This window comes from Mugil cephalus, chromosome 17 (genome assembly GCF_022458985.1).
Source record: "Mugil cephalus isolate CIBA_MC_2020 chromosome 17, CIBA_Mcephalus_1.1, whole genome shotgun sequence".
Taxonomy (NCBI): domain Eukaryota; kingdom Metazoa; phylum Chordata; class Actinopteri; order Mugiliformes; family Mugilidae; genus Mugil; species Mugil cephalus.
In genome coordinates, this window is record NC_061786.1 from 13,403,587 (window position 1) to 13,424,500 (window position 20,914).

At 44.0% G+C, this 20,914-nt stretch overlaps 1 protein-coding gene across 3 annotated transcripts in view; it reads right to left on the reverse strand.

Annotated features, from left to right (window-relative positions):
• Positions 1 to 20,914, reverse strand: part of rcan3 (regulator of calcineurin 3) — a 37,495-nt gene that overhangs the window by 3,941 nt on the left and 12,640 nt on the right. For 2 of the 3 annotated variants that reach the window (XM_047610560.1, XM_047610559.1), the window contains 2 exons: positions 3,388 to 3,561; positions 2,221 to 2,392 (listed from right to left, as the gene is read on the reverse strand). In XM_047610560.1, coding sequence (XP_047466516.1) covers positions 2,221 to 2,392; positions 3,388 to 3,561 — 346 coding nt within the window. Of the gene's footprint in view, positions 1 to 2,220; positions 2,393 to 3,387; positions 3,562 to 16,683; positions 17,003 to 20,914 lie in introns of those variants that run through there. The other variant, XM_047610561.1, reaches the window with a different exon arrangement.

Here is a 20,914-nt window from a genome sequence, read left to right on the forward strand (position 1 = left end):
TCGCAGACAATCACAAGTTCTTCGATTCAATGTGCCGTGTGATTGGTCCACCACCGCAACAACAGTAGTTTGTGTGACAAACTAGAGTTGAATCAAACTGAATGAAGTACTCAATTGGTATTGTTATAAGTATAGTTCTGCTATTGAACATTTTTAAACAATAAACACCACAGGACGCCCTCAGAAGGCCCATGTCCATTCACTGATGAGTCACAGGTGCGAAGGCACAAGGAAAACCTACACAATATTAGAGGAATGTGGTCATAATGTTATGCCTGATAGTTGTACAACAGTTAATTTGCAGATTAAACCTTCACGTCCCTTAATAATCTTATAAATTATGATAACCCATCAAAACAAACTGCATACGTGCGCATTTGGATTGTTAAAAGTTGAGAACATTTTCTTATCTTATCATTGTTTTAATAATCATAAATAAATCAATATATGCAAGACATATATAGCATTAGAGTATTGAGTTTTACTGAAGTAATTTAAATGCATCTTCTAACACTTCTGATAGAGAGAACAAAAGCACTCCTCGCAGAGGCTACAGTCCTACATACTGAACACATTTCTAAGAATTACCATATATTATGCGTACTTCAGCAATAAAACATGGTCTGCCATTTTTCTGCTGGTTCAAGAACAGGTCAGCAGTCAAGACATGAATTCGAGAGAAAAACATTTTGCCTCGGCACAGTCCTGCCATTTGTCCAGATGCCAAACTCGGCTCAGATTGAAAACACACACTTGCGAGATTGTATCACAGTTGCCATGGAGATGAGATCAGACAGCTGGCAGACAGGAGGAAATTGGTCTGGTAGCGTTTCCACCGTGGTGCCAAACGCAGAGATGGACAGTGAATGGGGTCCTGCTGTTACCGCGGGGAGTTGACAGAGGGAGTCAGCGCGCTGTGCTGCGGCTCGGCGCTAATCTGATTTTAGATGGAAAGGACGATGACAAAGAACAAAGCCATTTCCTGATGCCTCTCGTTGCTATGGAAATTGTGTCAGACTGTGTCAAAAGTGGTCCTCTGAGCTGGATTGTGTGTGTGTGTGTTGGTGAGAACGTGGAAAGGCGGATCATGATTTGGTTCATCAGCGTGATCGTGCCCACATACACAATCGTGGCAAGACGCTGCAGACATTTGTGCGCGTCGGGTGACATTTTCTAAAGGTTGCCGCAACCTGATATCTCATCAACAAGGGAGAATGAGGCAGAGGAGGTTACTGAGCAGAAGTGATGCCGGGGAATGCTGGGGAAGATGTTGAAACCTTCATCCCAGTTCTGCCTTCGGATTACGTAAAAAAAAAAAAAAAAATTTAATAGAAAGGAACCACCAAAAAAGCTACTTGTGACATAATGAAACTGAGCTTCATAACCATATTTGTGGTGCACTGTATAAATTTCAGATTACTGAACTGATTATATAAATATATATTATAAAGCACACCAGAGTCTAAAATAATGGGCTCCTTATTAAAGACTGAGATGGACAAAAGCTTCTCATTTGTTTCTTCAATTGTTTGTGTGGCTACAGCTTAGTCAATCTAAGCCGTAGCCACACAAACTACAACAGTTAGCCATGTAAGGCTAGGTTAATGCTGTAAGCACTGAGCTAACAAAGTTTAAACCTGGAGCAGTGTTTCCTGTGATTGGACAATGTCTGTTTTTCTGATTGGTTGAGTGAACAGCTACTGTAGATCTGTCAAATCCATGTGCACACACAGACATCTCCACAAATACTAGCACTGATTCCTTTGAGATGTTAGAGCGCAGCAACCGGGGATTACGCACCCGGACACTGACGGATGGTGGCGTGAACTGTGGATTTGATTTATGGGTTTGAAGCCGGTGCTTTTCAGAGTACCACTGTAGCAGGAAGTTCTTTGCTCATTTCACACCAGGCCAAGACAGCCTTCAATGTGCATCTAAGAAAACATGCTTCCCTTCTTGGATATGAATGGAAAACTCTGAGGTAAAAGCTAAAAATAAAACAGTTTTATGGTCCTGTTGTCCTGATTGCTTCTTGAGAGACGTGTCCTTTCTATGCTAGCTCCACTGAGGTATGCAAAACGACTTCCTGTTTGTATCTGGGTTACTGCTCACGGATGAACAACTCGCATTGTGTTGGACACAGTTTTCCCTGTGTTGTACCTGTTGTACACACACCAAGCAGGGACATCCTGTACAAATCTGCTGAAGCTGAGTACTGACCGGGTCCTAGCTTGGCTACGGCGCACAGGAGGTCGTAGTTGATGACGGGTGTGGCGTCTTCGCTCTGGCTCCAGCCCACGGGTGGCGAGGCGGGCGGCGAGATCAGGAACTGTTTGACTGGCTGGGGAGGCGCCAGGTAGGACTTGTCGATGTTCTCATCGCCGTTCTGGATCTGTGGCAGAGGAGATGACAACATATATTTGAACTCTAGCGACTGCATCGCCGTTACTGCAGAGATGGTCTTGTGGGATGACTGTTTACACGTTTCTTACCTGCCATTCAAAAGCAAGAAAAGAGTTGTGTTTGTAGTCACAACTTCAGTGTTTTAGTCTCAAATTTTAAGCTCTTTCCCATGAAGGGATTTTGGTATTATAATAGCTGCCAATTGCTGTAATTACAATAGCAACGTGCGGCATCTGTCTGTGCGGTAAAATCCTTAATCCTCTTACATCAAAGTACTAAGAGGTGCAGTGGGGGTCATGACTGCTGATGTATTCCTGATGAAGGGGGCAACAATTTGCTTCCAGCTGACTCCTATTTTCTCAGGAAGGATGACGACTTCGACGGCACCTAGGATAACCTGTGTTTTTGAACTCGCTACACATTTAAATATATCTGTTTAATTGAGATGTTGAATGTTTGTATCCAAACAGGAACAGGTTTTACTGACACATTTTGTACAGTTTAAGCAAAATTAAACATTTTCTCCACGCCTAATCTTATTTTTGTAGATACAAGAATTTGAACCACAATTACATGGCAATACTCAAGATATGCTCTTCCTGTTTTGTGTGTTGGCGTGCAGAAAAACACAAATCTCCCCTCTCTCGGCAGCAGAGAAATCAAAAACTGCGTTCTCGTGTTCAGTCGTGTGAGTGATCGGTTTTGACGGGAGGGTTGGCGGGCTGAGGAAGCTGTCAGGTGTGGCTCAGAGAAGTGAGTGTCACTATGAGAAGGGAATGAAAAAAAAAAAGAGAAACTGAAAGAGGAGTCGTGAGGAAAGTCGGTGCCATCTTCCTTCTCGGAGTAGGTCCCTGCTTCGCGTGTTTTGCTGGAGACAACGAAGTGCTGTGGCATAACCTTTTAAGTAAACAGAGCTGTTCCTCAGATGGCCCATCTCCCAGGCCCCCAGCCTGCCCTTTCCCAGAACCCTCAACTGACACTCACTTGAGCAAAGTAGAGTTTCAGCTTCTTGCCGTTGAACTCGGACTCGTGGAGCTCGATGCGAGCGCGGGCGGCTGCCTCTGGGGTGCTGAAGTTGATTCGGACTCTCCGGAAGCTTTTGAACATCTGGAAAGTCGTCTGTTCGTCGTAGATCCTAAACAACGCCTCAAACCTCTCCTGCGGAAGATAAAAAAAAAACATACAGAAGTTATGAGATTTACATGCGAACAGTTCAGCCTCATGATTGCAGACTGTTATTCTGCAGTAGCACTAGTTGCAAAGAGAAATGGTGGCCTTCTTCTCCACACTTTAAATTGTGGTTTAAAGTTAACACTGCCACCCTTCTCTGGGCTACAGATGTGACTGTTACTGCTTTGTATCCATTTCATTTTATTATTGAGTTAATGGGGAAATTAGATTTTCCAGCCACCTGTCATTTTCCTGCAATCTTCTCTAGGCGCTGTTTGTCTCACGGTGCTTTTTGTTGTCCTTGTTTTGTTCTTTACGTAATTATCTCCTCACTTCCCCTTATGCATCACACTTTAACTATCCCCCTATAATACATTCCCACATGTCTGATGTTTTTCGTGCTCACTCCTCTCTATGGGCAACAAATTGGCCTCTTTGGCTGTGAACTCAATCAAGCAGCTCGGTAGGAGGGATAGGAAAAAAAAAAGAGGCCACCATGAGAGCTGGTTTCGGAGCAATCAGCGGTAGCGCTATTATTTGTCTCCCTGCCGACCGTCTCCCTGCAGCGTTGGCAACTTCTTTATTCCAAGAATTAAGAAGAACGATGGACTGAGTGTGTCATTCTGATAGGGCTGATTGAGGACTCCTCTTAAAGGTACCTTCAACATGTCATTAATTTTAACTTTAGTTCTGCTCAACACTTACTACATCACAAAACAATTTCATCGTGTTGCCCTGAAATTTTTGCGGCTGATGAACTGCTGCTCTGAAACTAGTCCCTAATTCTGTCACTTGTATCTGAGCAGACTGTCTTTTCCGTCGGCGTCAGTAGGAGAGAAAACACCCCCACGGCGCTGCCCTCGCTCCGCTGACACAGCACATCTCACCAGGGTGGAAAGGGTGCTTGTTACCTGCAGGAGCGCGGGCAGAATGTCGGCTGTGAGATCTGCCTCTGTACATTAGTGACAGCTTAGAGAACCAAGACACCAGGTACCTGTAAGCTCAGCACACCGGGATGAGAGGTGGTGCTGTGTGTCTAGTCGGCCCCGTGTCCTTTTGGAAATTGCACACACTCTATGTCAGATCTTATTAAATTTGGCATTAATGATAAAAACCACAGACAACCAATAATCGTTCATTATGTGTATCAGAGATACGGATCTGTCTGAATCAAAACACAGATATGGTTTAATTTCCCCTGAATATATTACTACAGGTAAGGATTACTTTCGTTCATTTTTAATTGAATGAAAATGAGAAAAGAAAGTGTGTTTAAATCAGAGTTGCTTTATAACCCAAAAAGCTTAATAGCCAGCTCAAGAAGATGACACCGATTCAAATATTTTGCATTTTCGCTTGAATTAATTAAGTAAATCATGTACCATATTTCCATATAAATATGCATCTATCAACTTATTTTACTACTATTGCGTAAATCTATGATATGATATGATAGATGAAGGCACTGCAGTTTCTCTGGTTCTACAGTAAGTACTGTCAGCCAGTGTTAGGATGAGGCAGCAAATGTGCCTGAAAATATAGGCTGCACTCTACCTTTCTGCAGAGAAATCACATCATCACCCTGTCTGACACATGCAGAGTTGTAAATGATTCAGCAAGCTGTGAACCGCAGCTATTCGGCAGTATGTTGTTCACTGTGGTTAAACAATTTTGATTTAAAAATAAATAAATAAGCAGATTATCGCTTTATTTATTTATTTGTTTTTTAACTCATAATCCCCCCCTCATTCCCGTTCTCTTTTACTTCCAGTTCTTCTCCCCATGTAAGTGCATCTGCTCCTCCCTGTGCCGAACGCCTCGGGGTGGCTGGCTAAACTTCAGAGCTGACTTCACCTCCCTCCCGGGCTCCCTGATACCATTTTTAGTCAGGCTTCTAGTTCACCATACAAGGTGCATTCTGGACAGGCGTGGACGTGAGGCCGAGGCAAGGAATGTGCGAATATCTCGACTCCTGTTGCGCTTTTTGAGGAGAAAACCTGGACGAACCTCACCATCGGAACGCGAGGATCCCAAAAAGCCAGAGGAGAGGGACGGCGGTGACTCACCGCGATGCCGCAATAAGTGTTAAATGCACTCGTTTAAAATTTAATCTTCGCCCCCATAGTTGTGTATAAATAGCAGGAGAAGCTACGCGTCAAAAAAGTTGCTTCCTCTGCAACAACACATTTGTGTTTTCATGTCCTCTGTGAGTCCCTCAACCATTATTTTTCTCTGCTGATGCCAGAAAAACCAGGACGCATGATGTAACAAATCTGTTTATACATTCTCATTGGAGCACAGAAACCTTAGATACATTTTTTTCATAAATGTGCAATCCCGCCTAAATACACCTCCATTAACTCGTTATCACACAACGCTTGCAGTGAATTTCGTATTGTTTTTTTATCCATGTCTTACTCTGTATCAGTGGTCGTCAACGTTTTTCAGGCCAAGGACCTCAAACTGATGGAGAGATTAAGTAGGGACCCCGTACCTACTATACGTGTTCTATATTAAACTTGCCCCTGGTTATTTATAAATATACATTATTATTATCATCTTGCATTAAATATTAAGCTATTCAAATAATACACAGGTACAAATATACATTTTTTTAGTTTCAAACACGTGTAACAGTAGAGTGGCCGTGCAGCTAGCGTAAACATGAACATATCTGACACAAATATACTTTATGTAATGTAGCAGCTGCACTTGGGGACTGAATAGGCTGTAAGCCAGTCAGCGTGTAATATGTGGCCTTGTGATTGGCTCAGCAGCGATAGGGGCGGGGCCTACTGTGTACAGGAGGCTTAGATTGACAGGTCTTGGCGAGTGTGGTGATCTGTGTGAAACGCTGTTGAGACAGCTCCTGTATCACTGAATGAGTGAAGTGCCGACTGAAACTGAACGTCCTCTGCCTCCTTTTATCCCTTTGCTAAAATATGTTGGATTCATATTAATGTGTATTTAAAAAAAAAATAAACTGTGGGAGAAAAATATATAAATAATGTCTAATCAACCAAAGATTTTGCATTCCCCCGCAATTGAAGACCTATGCTCTATGATGAAGGTAGTTTCAAAGCTAAAAGGAAAGGTGCTGATGAGAATAATTGGACAGAACTACAACATCCAAGCTGCAGGGCAACTGAAGCAAATTATAAATGTACTTACTACTGCAGGTTTAATTTTATTTTATGTAAATAAATCCTTATTTAGGGAAAAGAAAACACAGATAAACATTGCATATTAGGACATTTTATGCCAATCTATTGTTTGTTTGCAAACTTCCCAGATCTTGGTTTAATCGTGATTAGCTTCAGAATGACAACAAAGCGCTTGTTTGGCCGGTCTATTCACAGCCCACTAAAGTCAAACCGTGAATTTTCCATGAGCCTCAGCCAGCCAACTATGACTCACATGTCATCGAAATCCATGTGTATGACCGATAAGGTAGCTGTTGACATGCACACGCAAACAAAAAAAAAACACGCTGTGGCTAATTCCCTAACCTAAATTGATGTTTTGGCAAGAACGGAGATGTGGGAAATCTCTGAGATCACGTTCCATAGGAGCACGCGCGTGTTTGCTTTTAACCCCTCGGTACACCCGCGGGCGGCTGCTCGCGCTAACAAGTGAGCGTGCTGATCACTAATTCATGCGGCCTCTATGAGCGAACATCCTGAGGGAATGAGAGGAGGAAGACGAGGGGAAACGAGGAAGAGGAGAGCGGGGTTGGGTTACGCGCGGCTGAAAAGTGGCCTGCTCATCTGCCATCGCAATGTTCCCTGCAGTGACCTACTCTCTTTGTTCTCACTGTGTGCGCGAGCGTGTGCAAGTGGGTAAGCATGTGTGTGATGCAAACAATGTGTTTCGGGATCCTTCGCTGTGTTTCCACAATTAGTAAGCTGCAGGTACCCTCGCGCAAACAGCACACATATACCCACGTAATGACGGCAATGTGGCAGGCGGCAGTGCGAGCGCAAACCGACGGATGGCTGTGTCTGAAGAGAAAGGCTGGTTATAGCTGCACAAAATCCTACTGCTACTGTATTTGGAGAGAGACTGAAGGAGCAAGCATGTTCATGTTTTTCACTCTTACCACGCCAGATGACATCGATTGCAGAAGCGGGTGGAATACGTGCTTTATCCCACATACAGGAAAATGTCACTGAAAACGCAACAACGTTGTACATATTCTAAGATCAGATCACTGCGGACCTCACGGTTCCTTTTCACGTTAAAGACCGTGTCCACTCGCAGGTGTTGTTTATGTAACAAGACAAATGTGACGCGTTTAGGCCCAAAGGAGGAAGTGCAAAGTCTCAAATAGCTGACAAACTCGGCTTAATTGAAAGTGCGGTCATCGTTGCCGGCCGTACGCTTCTCCGTGTCACCCTTATGTCACACCCAGGGTTCCCTTCTTTCCTTTCTTGTCTTAGGTTGTTACTTTACTGCTGTTGCACAAACTCACTGTGAGGAAACACGCAGGCTACAGTTTGCAACATCGTATATTCCCCCCTCCCCCCTCCAAGGGCTTTTTCCCTTAGTTTGACAGTGTGCTAACCATGCAGCTCAACCGTTTATATTCAATTAGTGACAGGTATTTTGCAAAAAGTAAATAAATATAAGATCTCCTTGGAATATACTAATATTATCTGCATAGAGATACTAATAAAGGCTAATAAAAAATACTCTACAGACGTCTACTGATTAAATTACCTACTATTTTATTTTCCCGTAAGTCTAAAGCTGCCACGTTTCCCGCTGTGAGAGGACAACCACAGTTTACAGTAAGTCCTCTTTATTGTTCTCATAAAGATCATCTGGAAATAGAGAGTGGAGGGAAAATTGAGAGAAAATGCAAATGAGCTGCTGCTAATGCGCCACAGTCCTCTTTGCGTGTGTTTATATGTGAAGAAAAGTGAAATAAAACACTTTTTTGGCAAAAACCCACTCATTTTCTGAGGGAAAAAATCACAATGCACAAAGAGCTTCAACAAAGAGGCAGAGAGCAAACCTGCACAATAAAGGACCAGCGTGGGGAGATCTAAAGCTCGCTAGTGAGCCGCACTCAACTCCGTTGGTGGCTGCAGGGCCATCCTTCAGCAGATTGCCTCTAGGGTAATGAGGCAGTTATGTTCCTGACGGTAATGGAAAGGCTGTCATCACAGCGGCAACAGGACATGACTGTGGGCATGACTCACATTCAGCAGCGCGGGACGGCAGCGAGCACAGAGCCAGCCAGTGGTCCTGACACACAATCATCTGAACAAAAGATCAGTCGGCTTATTGGGCAATGTCAACGTGGTTTCTTCTGGGGCGGGGGACGTCAGGTAGCACGGCCATAGAAAGCTGGGACCGACGGAGCCGTGCCGAGGGAGAGGGGAGACAGGAGGGGCGATAAAACTGATGAATGAACAAGTATAAAAGTATGTCTAGGTACTGAATCACGCAGAAGAATTAAGTGTGAACCCTGTGACGGATGAGAGTGACTTAAATGTTTTCCCATGTTGTGTAAAGGCAGGATTAAGTTACTCGATGACACCCGGCAGACCTGCGGGTTCACCGTGTTCTCTGAGCCAACACTATGACGGACAGTCTACTTCAAAAGAGTCGAAAATACCACTTTCTAAATCTATTCTTGGCAAATCATATTCCAAAATTCGGCGCTCGACAAAAGCTCCTACGTGCTGTCGGCTTTCATTGTTGTGTTTGTCAGCTCACCGCGCAGTTTAGGGAGTTAAATGAGTTTTTTTATTATTATTATTATTCAGCTGTTTGTTAGCCGTCACTGAGTGAGCACGGCTACATTTCTTTTGATGAGCCATGCGCCTGCAAACGTACTAATGACACAGGCATCAATCATAAAAGATTTCAATGAAACGGTCAAAACGCGCCATGGAACGAAAGAACATCTGATATAAACTACAACACAACAATTTACACTGACTGGATGACAGTGCTCTACTTTACTCTGGTTTCTCGTTTAAGCCAGTACAGTATTTCAATCTCATTGGCACTAGGATTGGACAATCCACGGCTGTAATCCACGAGCTTGTTCAATTCCACGATGAATTTCACCATTTGGCGTTTTGGATCGAAATGAAAAGATTATCAGGGCCTAATTGGGACGTAAAGAAGGGCTATTCAGTGTATGTGCTCACTGTGTATGATTAATTTTGCTTGGCAAATCACTCATCTTTCTCCGCGTCACGTGCGTGGCTTTAGCGCGGTCTAATCCAGACCCTCGTGCTTCGACGGGATTTGGGTGAAAACCAACAAATTAGGCCACGGAGCCTCAGGTTGAGTCAGGGACAGCAGCGCGCTAAAAATAGAACGCGCTGGAATAATTAAGAAAATTCATTTCTTAAGTGTGTGGACCATCGTTTTTAATTACCGTCCTCCAAAAAGGGCCAAACAGGAACCGGTCTAATGAGGCCGAAGGAAGGCTGATTCTAGAGACAACAGACGGCGCTGGAAGAAACATCTCACACCTGCATGCATGCCTGTTCCAACACACAATTCCTTATCACATTCCTTATTTTTTTTCCACCGTTATTCCGTAAAGCAGAGCCAACTTTCCATTGCAGTCATGTTTGTGTACAGTTACAACTATCATGAATTATGTTACAAAAACAGCACACCTCACAGCTTGCCAGACATGACTATAAACATGGTTTAAAGTTAAACTAATACTCTGAGTCTGAGGATATTTCCACTCGTTTTTCAGGTTCGGACCACACACATCTCAGCACTTATTATCCACTCCCCAGTTAATGCTTGGCTACCTATATAAATAAACAGGATGCACTATTATTATTATATCAGGTGTGTCAATTAATTTCAGTTTACTGCTAACCATAGGAGCTGTGCTGCTAATACGTCACTAAACATGAACCGACAGTTAATTACTCTTTTTATTTAAATCTTAACGGCAGTTTGGAGGAATATTTGACTGGTAATTTATGCAAAGACATGTCTGTCGTCACTGAATGCTCCAACTTGAGTAGAATTATGTCATTATGAAGGTGCTAAGTGATCCTACAAGGGAACAACAGGAGGGAAATAACAGTTGTCGAAGGTATCTTATATTTTTCTGATTTGCATTCAATACATTTAGATATGCTGCGCAATAATGTTTTACTTTTAAATACAGGTCAAATCTATGGCGACAGACTCGATGCAGATTGAGGGAGGACATAAATGTGCAACTCAATGTTGGCTTGAAACACTATTTTAGTACAAAAATATAAAATACTTGAGACAACAAGTGTATTTTACAATATTCTTTGTTGAATTTACAGGTCACAGTCTGCTCGGTGATGTTAGACCGCTAGCAGCTACGCTTTAGATGTTTCAGCCGTATGAATGAACGTAGGCTACGGTTAGCTCCCAGTAAAAATGAACTTGGATGAGGTAATGTGTTGCCACGGACTCAGTATCATGGGTTAAACTCTGAGCGAGCTCAACATGTAGGCCAACACAGCTTTAGTCAAAGCAGCCATAAATATTAGCATAGAAAAAAAAAAAAAAAAAACCTCCCTGTTACAAAACAACAAAAACATCCCATGATTAATAGCTGTGTCTGCAGGGTGAGGGCGGCATAAGCACTTGGGAGGACTGCGAATGGGGCAAGTGTTATTACAGTGGAATCGATACAGCGAGCGAGGAGCCGTATTGACAAGGGGCCGACGCCGCGACGCTACACCGCCACTCCTTTGGGGACAATGTGTCCACGGCAGGGAGCTTGAAATCAGTTTACGGCATGCGGGGACACATTAATCCTATTACCGCCAATATGGTCATTATGGCGTTTTATTGAGGCGGCAGCATTTTCTCTTCGGCAGCACTTAGCTGAACACACACGCGCATGCAAACACATCTTACATCACACACTTCAAACATGCGTGCGTGGCCACATCAGCTCCCACACAGCTCCATAGAATTTAGAGGTGACTGTAATCCAAAGACTTACACAACATTACATAAGGTGGCTGAGAGATGCAGCGCCTAAGTTAGGTCATAGCATATGAACAGATCAGCTCTGTTCCTTTCCCCACCACCGCTCTGTCTCTTCCTGCGGCTCTCTCTTTCCTTTTATCTTCTTTCTTTACCTATCTTGTGTCATCATCGCTGTGGAGCTTGTGCACAACACCCACTAATAGAAAGTAACTAAGTACATTTACTCAAATACCTTCAGTAAACAACCTTGAGGTGTTTGTTTAACACTAACACCTCAAGTACTAACAATCCTAACTTAGATAAAAATGCTCATGCTTCAAGAAGCTGAAATTATTGTTGCCACTTCTGTGTAATTAATGGCTTTAATGAATAATTAATCAGTTTCGTAGAGGATTGTTTTTTTATGTGGATCAATTGACTCATTAATCATTTCGACACTGTAAGTGCTTGAAAATGTAAACACTGCTTTATCCAATATTGCTACAGTTTGCTTTTAGCTGTATGCACTGCAGTGTGTAACCTACAAGATGGTCCATATTGTGACCTGAAGCCGTACTTTCCAAGGTAATTGTTTAGGCATTTCTATTTTAAGCACTTCAAGTGTCTCTCGTCTTCTCAAAACCTTTTGTTTTTAGGCTGGAAATCCAATTGGAAATTCTGACGAGAAAGTTATGTTCCTGTACCCCGAGTAACAAACGTCAATCACGGCATGACGTCGTTTCCCACTCTTCTCCTTCTTCTTCTTCCTGAGTGAGTCTATTGTTGGCCTCTACATTCCATTGCAGGACCTTTTCCTTTGCTTCTAATCTTATCACTTCATACTCGTGTCGTCTTGGCCTCACAGTAACCAGACACCCCGTCCAGGAGGCCGCGCTTTTGTTCGACGTCACCCCGGTCGGTGCACGCTAGCCTTTAGCCGACACCTGAGACCCGGCGCTTCTCTAGGGTTTCAGGCAAATGTGAACTGCCCATCTCCACCTGCCTAGTGCCCAGACTTTGGGGGAGCAGGCGCACCTGAGCCCACTGCTCAGACCCGGGATCGCTCAAGCTTGCCAAGGTGTAGATCTGGTTTCCTACCAGCACAGAACATGATACCGTCACAGTCTACATCCATCCCACCTGTCCTACTGTGCTCCTCTGCCTCTTACTTCACCCAACAACTGGTCAGAAGAGATTTCATATGCGGCTGATGAGCACCACGTAGGAGCGAAGCCGCTGTTGTGTCCGTAAAACATTAAAACTTTTCTGCAGAGCAAAGGGGCTGTACATTTAATGAGTGTTACATTAGCTCCTCCACTGGGACAAGCAATCCATCAGTCTAGATGTCTAAAATAATGGAAAAAATATGAGCACCATCTTCACTGGAGTTATTTCTGGAAGTATTTTGAGGCAATTTTTGGCAAAATTTCAAGAACAATTTAATTTAACATAGATCCGCCCCCTATGATTTGAGAACTAGTTGCCTTATGTGCCAGGAATGTGTTTTAAACCGATGCTTGGACCAAAAAAAATAATTGTACGAGCCAAATCATCAAGCAACTAAAAGAGCCTGAACAATTATTTATAATTAAAATAACTGCATCTCTATGAAAACATTCTGTCTAATCCCCTCAAATTCATCATACCCTTCTATTTCTATTACTAGTACCCCAGAGAAGAGGCACACATTGGATAAATGAAACTGCTATGAATAAAATGCTACACACTGTTTTGCTTTGCGCCATGCTTTTCTGCTTACATGCCCAAAATAACCTTTATAAATCAAGGGGGATGACAACATGTTACATAAGGCCGCACATGGAAAAAAAAAAAGGCAGTGGGAAAGAATGAAAAAAAAAAAAAAAACAGAAAAACATCTCAGACGTCAGAGAAATCAGTTGTGCTGAACTACAAGTAGCCGACTAGTCATCAAATCTCTCCTCCCTCCTCACAATAACCGGCGTGCTTCTGCGAAAATAAAGCCTGAGAACAGACATATGACACAAGTGACAGATAAACAGATGGACGGGCGGACAGACGGGTGGAAGAAGGAACGGAAAGTGAGCCAGGCGGATGGAAACTTCTCCCGGCGTCCTCTGCGAGGATTTTTTTTTTTTTTTTTGTGTTTGCTGACAGAGATGTTTGTCTGTAGGTCTGTGAGTTCGCTGACTCACTGTTGTGGTTGGAGTGTGTGACTGTGTGAGTGCTACTACAGTCTTCAGTGTGTGGGAGAGCAAGGCACAAGTTGAAAATAGCTGTCCTTTTTAGTTTTTCAGCACACACTCAGCCTTTTCATGACGACTTCCTCTATAATTACGTGCAAAGAGGTCATAATCTTCAAATCCTTTATTTTTTTTCTCCTAGACATGGACGTGTTAATGGCCTCATAATTAAAATAAAGACGTTAAATTTGGTGACAGGCTGGAGCCGGAGAGGCACTTGTCAAGAGAAAGAGCAGGTTGACAGGCTAATTAATAATTTACGCATGCAGAAAAGAGCAAATAAATAAGCTACCTGACTGGCAGGTGGATAAATAAATAGATAAAGAACATGTAAATGTCAGTATCAAATCAAGCACGAGAGGTAACTATGAAGGCTTGTGCTATATGCTCTGTAATACAGCCACTGTTTGCCAACATGCTATGACCTTCACCATGTGTCCTGTGCTATCATCTGCTGATGCTGGTAGATTTTTCCAGGTAATGATAGTGCTGTGACGAACATACAAACATATTACAGCGTCCGCAGTCAACCCGCAGCTCTGGCCACCTCACAACAACAAGAGCCCTTTTGTTTTCTCTGGAGCACTTTGGAAAAAAAAAAAGAGAGAGAGAGAGAGAGAGAGAGAGAGAGAGAAAAGAAAGCCTACTGTAACCCAGCTCTGCCATTATAATCATGACAACCTGTCCCATCCACTGTCTCTCTGTTTGGGTCCTTAATGATATAACCGGCAGGGAGGGAGCCAAGGCCGTGTCAAAACAATGGCTCTGAATCACCGCGGCCATTCACACCAGCATCTCCTCCAATTAAAAATGGATTCACTCATTTTTTCTTCGCGTCGGCCATCCAGACGCCAGCGTCTTATGTTCCCCTCTTGAAGGATCTATAAATAGCAGCGATCCGCATATTAGTTCACCTAAAGTGCAACAAAGCAGGAGTCAGATTATCGCGTCTCGTTCTTCGGGATTTGGTCGTATTAATAAAAAACAGGAGCCTCGGACGGGCGCGGATCTTGTTGAATGAGAATAAAAACAAGAGCGAGCTGACAGGGAGGTGAGCTCAATCAGAGGCCGCTCCCCACGTGCCCGGCTTTAATCTGCCCTCTCCCCGAGCGCTCTCCGTCACTCCCCGTGTGCCAGAAACCGGGATTAGCAGTGTTCTTTGTGCCATTCGAAAGTCAACCCCCTGTCTGCTCTTTTAATTGTGCACAGAACCCCTTCCCTTTGGCTGCGTCTAGGAGAAGTGGGCTGATAAGAGCTTGTGTGACAGGAAGCTTTAGAGAAGACTTGCCCTCTGATCACACTGTCCTGCACGTTCCTGCGTTAAGCCTGTTCGGGGAGGACGGCTGTTCTCACAGCGCCAGCCGGCTTTTAAAAAAAGAGAATCACAAGGAAATGAATGACAAGCTACATATCTGAGCCTCCACAGTTGTCTTGATTTCACTCATATTCCATAGGAACGCTTAAGGACAACGTCCTCTACCCGATAATTATAGAACAACTGCAGGGTGACACATTGGTGTATTTCACCTTGCAGTGGTTAGAAGCTGTAATGAGAGTTGGGAGCAAACGCAGCAGCTGCTTGGCTCCCTGGGTGAACGCAGACCAAAGGGTGAGTCAGTGGCCAACTCGCATTGTTTGTGTGCTTGTATGTGCAGAATAATTTCAGCGGCATAAATGACCAGGGTATCGTGCCACCACATAAACAGCGCGTGATCTAGATTCCATGTACATACAGTACACACGCAGAGTTAAGGGGAGGGGGGAAAATGCTAAAATATGGCCGAACGCGGTGGGTGGGGTGACTGGGAGTTCGCACCGGAGCACATCAGCGCCGAAGAGCACAGGCGATTCTGTGTGTCTAAACAGACCTTGATCATAATCATGGGGGATCCAACTTGTACTCTCACCCCTCGGCTGCACTGTGCTCGCCTTTCTTTTTGTTCTCCCTCTCTGCCTCTCGAGTGATGAGTCAAATCAGACGAGCAGTCAAGCAGCCAGCAGGTGAGGGAATATATTCTGACATGGAATTTCCAAAGGGTTTAGTGGGTGAGCCAAGCTTTGGCAGACCATCTGTGTGGCCTTTTAAGCCCCGAAACTGGCATGTTGCGATGCCAAAGGTGGGGCTCCCGAGGCTCACTCTGAACACATTTAAGTGTAGCTGCCTTCCTACCCTGTGACTGACAGGTAACACAACCAATAGCTGTGCCTGATCTGATGTGTCCTAAGGGGATTTTGGACAAATCAATATGATTTTACGTAGATTAATGCTAAGTTACACGTATTTAATATTAAAGAGGAATACATGGCAACAATAGCACCCCTGCAGACTGTCATGGAAGGATTACTCATACTGCTGCATTTTAGCATCATAATGCCATGTTTGTACAATTTAACTCTTATTTAATTGTCTTTTCTCGGATCATTTAGAGGACCTGCAATGCTGCTGTAATGAGGAAATAGCTACAGAGGGAGAAGAGGGTCTGGTCGCCACTGCGTCTAAAAAACTGCCTCACTTCTTTGCCTGCATGTGTCTTGCATGGACAATTCATCACACCCATTCAACTTGCGCATCATCTCGAAATTGACGTCGCCGCCAAACTTAACACACACAACTGATGCAAGAATCGGCGCATTTTTTGGGGGGGTGGGGGGCAGCTTTGGTTGGTTGCAATCCTTGCCTCCGCTGCCTATTTTTTTTTTTTTTTTGCAATTCACCCAACGTCAATCACGGTGCCCAGGCACAGGCGGGACGAGCTGCGGCTCCCATTGATAAAAATCCTCGTCTGTTATAGAGGGGCTGCATTCAACGTCACCGCCGAGACATGCATGCGCTTCTACAGGGCAGCATGCAGGCAAAGAAAAATGAAACAAAACAGAAAAAGCTGCACGACCACACCGCGAGGATAAAAATCAGGATCGGTTGCAATTTTTGAAGGTGTAACCGTACCTGCATTTTGTCTGATGTAAACACCTCGGTGTCTACTTCGCAGGCGATGATGGTCACCATCTCCAGTTTCATATTTATCGATGGCATTCCCTTGCGTGGTTGGGATAAAAACCCAAAAATGGATTAAAAGTCTTTCTCGTCGTCTCTGTTAGATCGCAGATTAGGCGTCTATCTTGGGTCTTCCACCTTGAAGTTGCAGATTAAGTCCAGCGGACTGTCGGTGGTGCGTTAAGGAGCTGGGAGAGTTTGCTGCTGGACTTCTCGCTGCACTAACGCGCTGATGAGAGTGATGGTGCAGCAGCAGCAGCCGCACAAACTCTCCCTCTCTCCCTCGCTCCAGCCCTCCCCCTGGCTACACATTGACGTCATTACCCTCTTCACATTCGTGGTGTTTTACGCCACTACAGCGCTCGACGAACCGTGCGGAGCGCACTGCAGAACCCGCGGTCCGGTTTATTCCGCTTTATATCGTATTTAGGTTTTGATTTATATTCACCGTTTCTGTGCAGAAGAAAAAAAAAAACGTCACATGCAAAACTGGACACCAACTAACATCAGTGTCACCCACACCGCCATTCCAGCAGAGAGCCTTTTACTTACAGCCTCTGACTGAAGCTCCTTTACACTGACACTGAACATGGGAACATGTGAAGTTATCATTATTATTATTATTATTATTATTATTACTGTATTGACTTAGGACAATGTACATTAATGACGCGTTAGTCATCAGTGTAAATGCGACTAAATCCTAAATTTCAGCCGTAGTCCCAAGACAGATACACAACACAGACAAAGACTTTAAAACAACAATCATGCAAGAGACAACTACAGAACCAGACACAGAGAGATGTCAAAATAAACTAAAAAGGACACAGACAGACAGTATTGAAACAGACAATGTTATGACAAAACATTGCACCCACAATTATAAATAAAAACATATAAAAAACAAAAACATTTATGTGCCAAAAACCAAGAAAGTATGTATCAGATTAAGAAAACTGTTTAGGCTATGTGAGTACATGTCTGATTTATTTTAAACCAGAGTTGAATGCGTTCCTCCTCAGTGCTTCATGTTAGTATTTTGTTTAATGTAGCATTTATACTAGAAAGCCATGGACAAAATGTGCGTGAATTCAACATTGACCTTTAGCCTATTCAAAAACTGCACATGACAAGTAACACTCCGGACTATGAAATGCATTGTAATGGAACTTTTAGGTCACCGGCCTTCTTCTCCTCTCGCTTTGTGTCATCGCTCTGCTATCAGATCAAGGCGCTCTCATGGTCTGAGCTGCCGACAGCCGAATCAAATGTGGCAAGTACACGTTGTATTAACGCGCAAGAAATGTCAGAAACCACCGCCATCAGGCTCGTCGGTCGTCCTTGGCCCGAGCCCATCTGCTGCGTCCCATCAACTTTACAAGCACTATCCCGGGATTCAGTGCTATGGTTTAATGATAAAATCCTCAAAGTAGCATATTGCCATGTGTGATTCATGAACTCGGTTTACTGGCTTAGCCACAGCTCTGTACACCAAGTGATCTACTGCACTTTTTATTTTTTATTTTTTTTCCCCGTCAAGGCACGATTGCATAACCCTGCGTGTCAGCTGCGTGAAGTTAGCTTCAGTTGAAATGCGCGCGGCTTCATGGGCTTAAGAATAACAGACAATCATCGTGGCTAAATGGCGGAAAAGCTCAAAAGACGATGCCATTAACAACAACGGGCTCCTAATTTAGGCATTACAGCCTTCAGGACGGATGCAAAAAAACTTTTTAAAGACTGAGCTTTTAACCGCTGACTTGTTGATTATAGATTAAGTGTACTGTTGCTCTTTATCAGTCACAATGAAGCCGCTGACGAGGCTGTCTGCTGCCACGGCTCCTTTCTTTTAATTACAATGATCCGCTGAGTTTCCATCATGGCTGAAGACCAATCATTTCGCGAATTCCCACACACATTAGGCCGTTGCATAATATAATAACAAACCATGTCTTCTTTCCATCGCTCAGATCATTTCCCCCGCTCTCCCGCGTCCTCCATTTCATAATTGCCGGACCAGCCGAGACAGCTAAGTCCCTGTAAGCCATTAATATTGAGGCTCTAGGCGGTGAGGGCTATTTATGTCTGTGCGTGTCAGGCATTGTCCACACGGTGCAGACGGAGAACATGAGAAAGATATGTGCGGATGACTGTGACATTCCTGCAGCAGACAGCATCAGTCAGTCACTCAGTCTGGAAAAATCCGCCTGTAAATGCCAAAAAACACCACGTACGAGACGCCGCTGGCCTGCGTCTGAGCAGCACCGTCAGCTGCTTCATCTGCTGGGAGTGAATCCGTTTTACTCCTTAAGGTCATGCTATGGTACAAACAGGCAGCTCAGAAGATGTTAGTTGACAGGTGTATTTCACCCCCCCACCACCACCCCCCGATAGCTCATTAATCATGAGCTCAGAAGCAATACAGCGGCGCTCCATGTCGCCTTTTCTCTTAAATCCACTCTGTTTTCTTGGAGCTAATGTAGCCAGCCAAAGGTTGTGATCATTTATTTATGCCTTGCTGGAAAATTCTCTTTTCACTTGCCCCTATTTACAAAGCCTTGGGTCAATAAAAGACAGTCGAGCTCCGCTGTCTTGCTCCTGGAAGCTCCAGCTGAGCAGATGCTTGCTGATGCACAGCGATTTGGATCATAGTTCTCAAAGCCACCCGGCCTGCATCTCACATTCGGCCTGGTAGAGTTTAATCTGAACAGCTGCACGTATAGCTTTCCCAACCCTCTGGGTGTACTTCTGCTGTTGCCACATATTTGCTCTTAGGAGGAAAGTTGATGCAATATAAAGATAAATAAAAGTTAGTTATAATCAACATGATCGTACATGTCGACGATGCTGCTGTCGTGCAGCGCGCCGCATCGACAGCTGGATGTTTTGGACTATCACAGGCGGCTTGCCGGTGCATTCCTCTGATCCCTTTTGTCGCGGCTGATGAGGATGGATCGCAGAGGATGATGAGGCAGTTTTCTTCCTCCTCGCTGGCCTCATTCTGAAGATCTGCGCCTCCTCCTCCCCCCTCATTCTCAATTCTCTCCTCCTCATTCACAATTCCCTCTGTTCGGCCTCACAGTCGGCAAACATCGAAACGAGACTCTGTGTTGGCAAATATAAAGCTTTGACGCAATCTGGAAGAAGAATCGGAATTTGAGAATAGTGGCCGCTTGTTTGTAAAAAGATATTTTAACCTTTTAAGACATTTTAATAACAGAGGAGTAGGCATTCTACTATGTATTATCATAATATAACTATAATTTGGAAACTATCACTGTTTCGTGTCGTCAACATCCTATTTATGGAGATTATGTAAATTACATATTCAACAAGAACATGTTGTGACATTTTGGGGAAATACAGTTATTTGCTTTCCTGCTGAGAGTCAGGTGACTGTCACTGGCCTTACATCCGTGTGGTGTGTGGCATTTAAACGTAGCTTAGTGCAAAGACCGTCAGAAACAGCTAGTCTGACTCTGTCCAGAGGCAACAGATATGACAACCAGCCCATCTAAAGTGCACTTCCCAAAATAGAACAGTTACTTCAAGTATAATCCATTTGCTTAAGCTGTAGCTAATTCAGTAGTGATGCAATAAAAGCTAAAGTACGACTGGCCCTCGTAGAGTCAAATATACAGTGAAAACATTGCAACGTGCAAATAAATAACACTAAGTTTATCAGATTTATGTGATCATTGGTCAGCTAGTGTTTTTGCCTTAACCTAACCCCCAACTCTTCATAGGAATGAATGACTGTGGATGCAGTATGAAGATAACGCGCAGCAAAATGTTAGAAATCTAGTTCTTGCAGAGTCTCCAACGTGCATTTTATAAGAGTTGAGTAAAGGAGCAGGCAGAGAGGCAGCAGAGATGCTTTAAGGGTGAGCTGCTGTGCCTCAGACTTAACTGACGAGCACAATTTGTATTCCGAAGTGGAGCTCTGCAGAGGAGCGGGAGGGAGGGGGAAATCAGGGCAGTGGATCATCACGGTGGGCATGGTGTGCGCATGCTCCGAGTGCACACATGTGTGCATGCACGCAAACAATAACCGCATGCAACGATACATTGTGTTCGCGCCAGTCGTATTCATTAATGCCCTACAGCCTTTCACTCAGAATAGAAAAGCGTAAAAATGTGACAGAATATCTTTGCCTGTGTGTGTGTGGGGGGGACTGCGTGT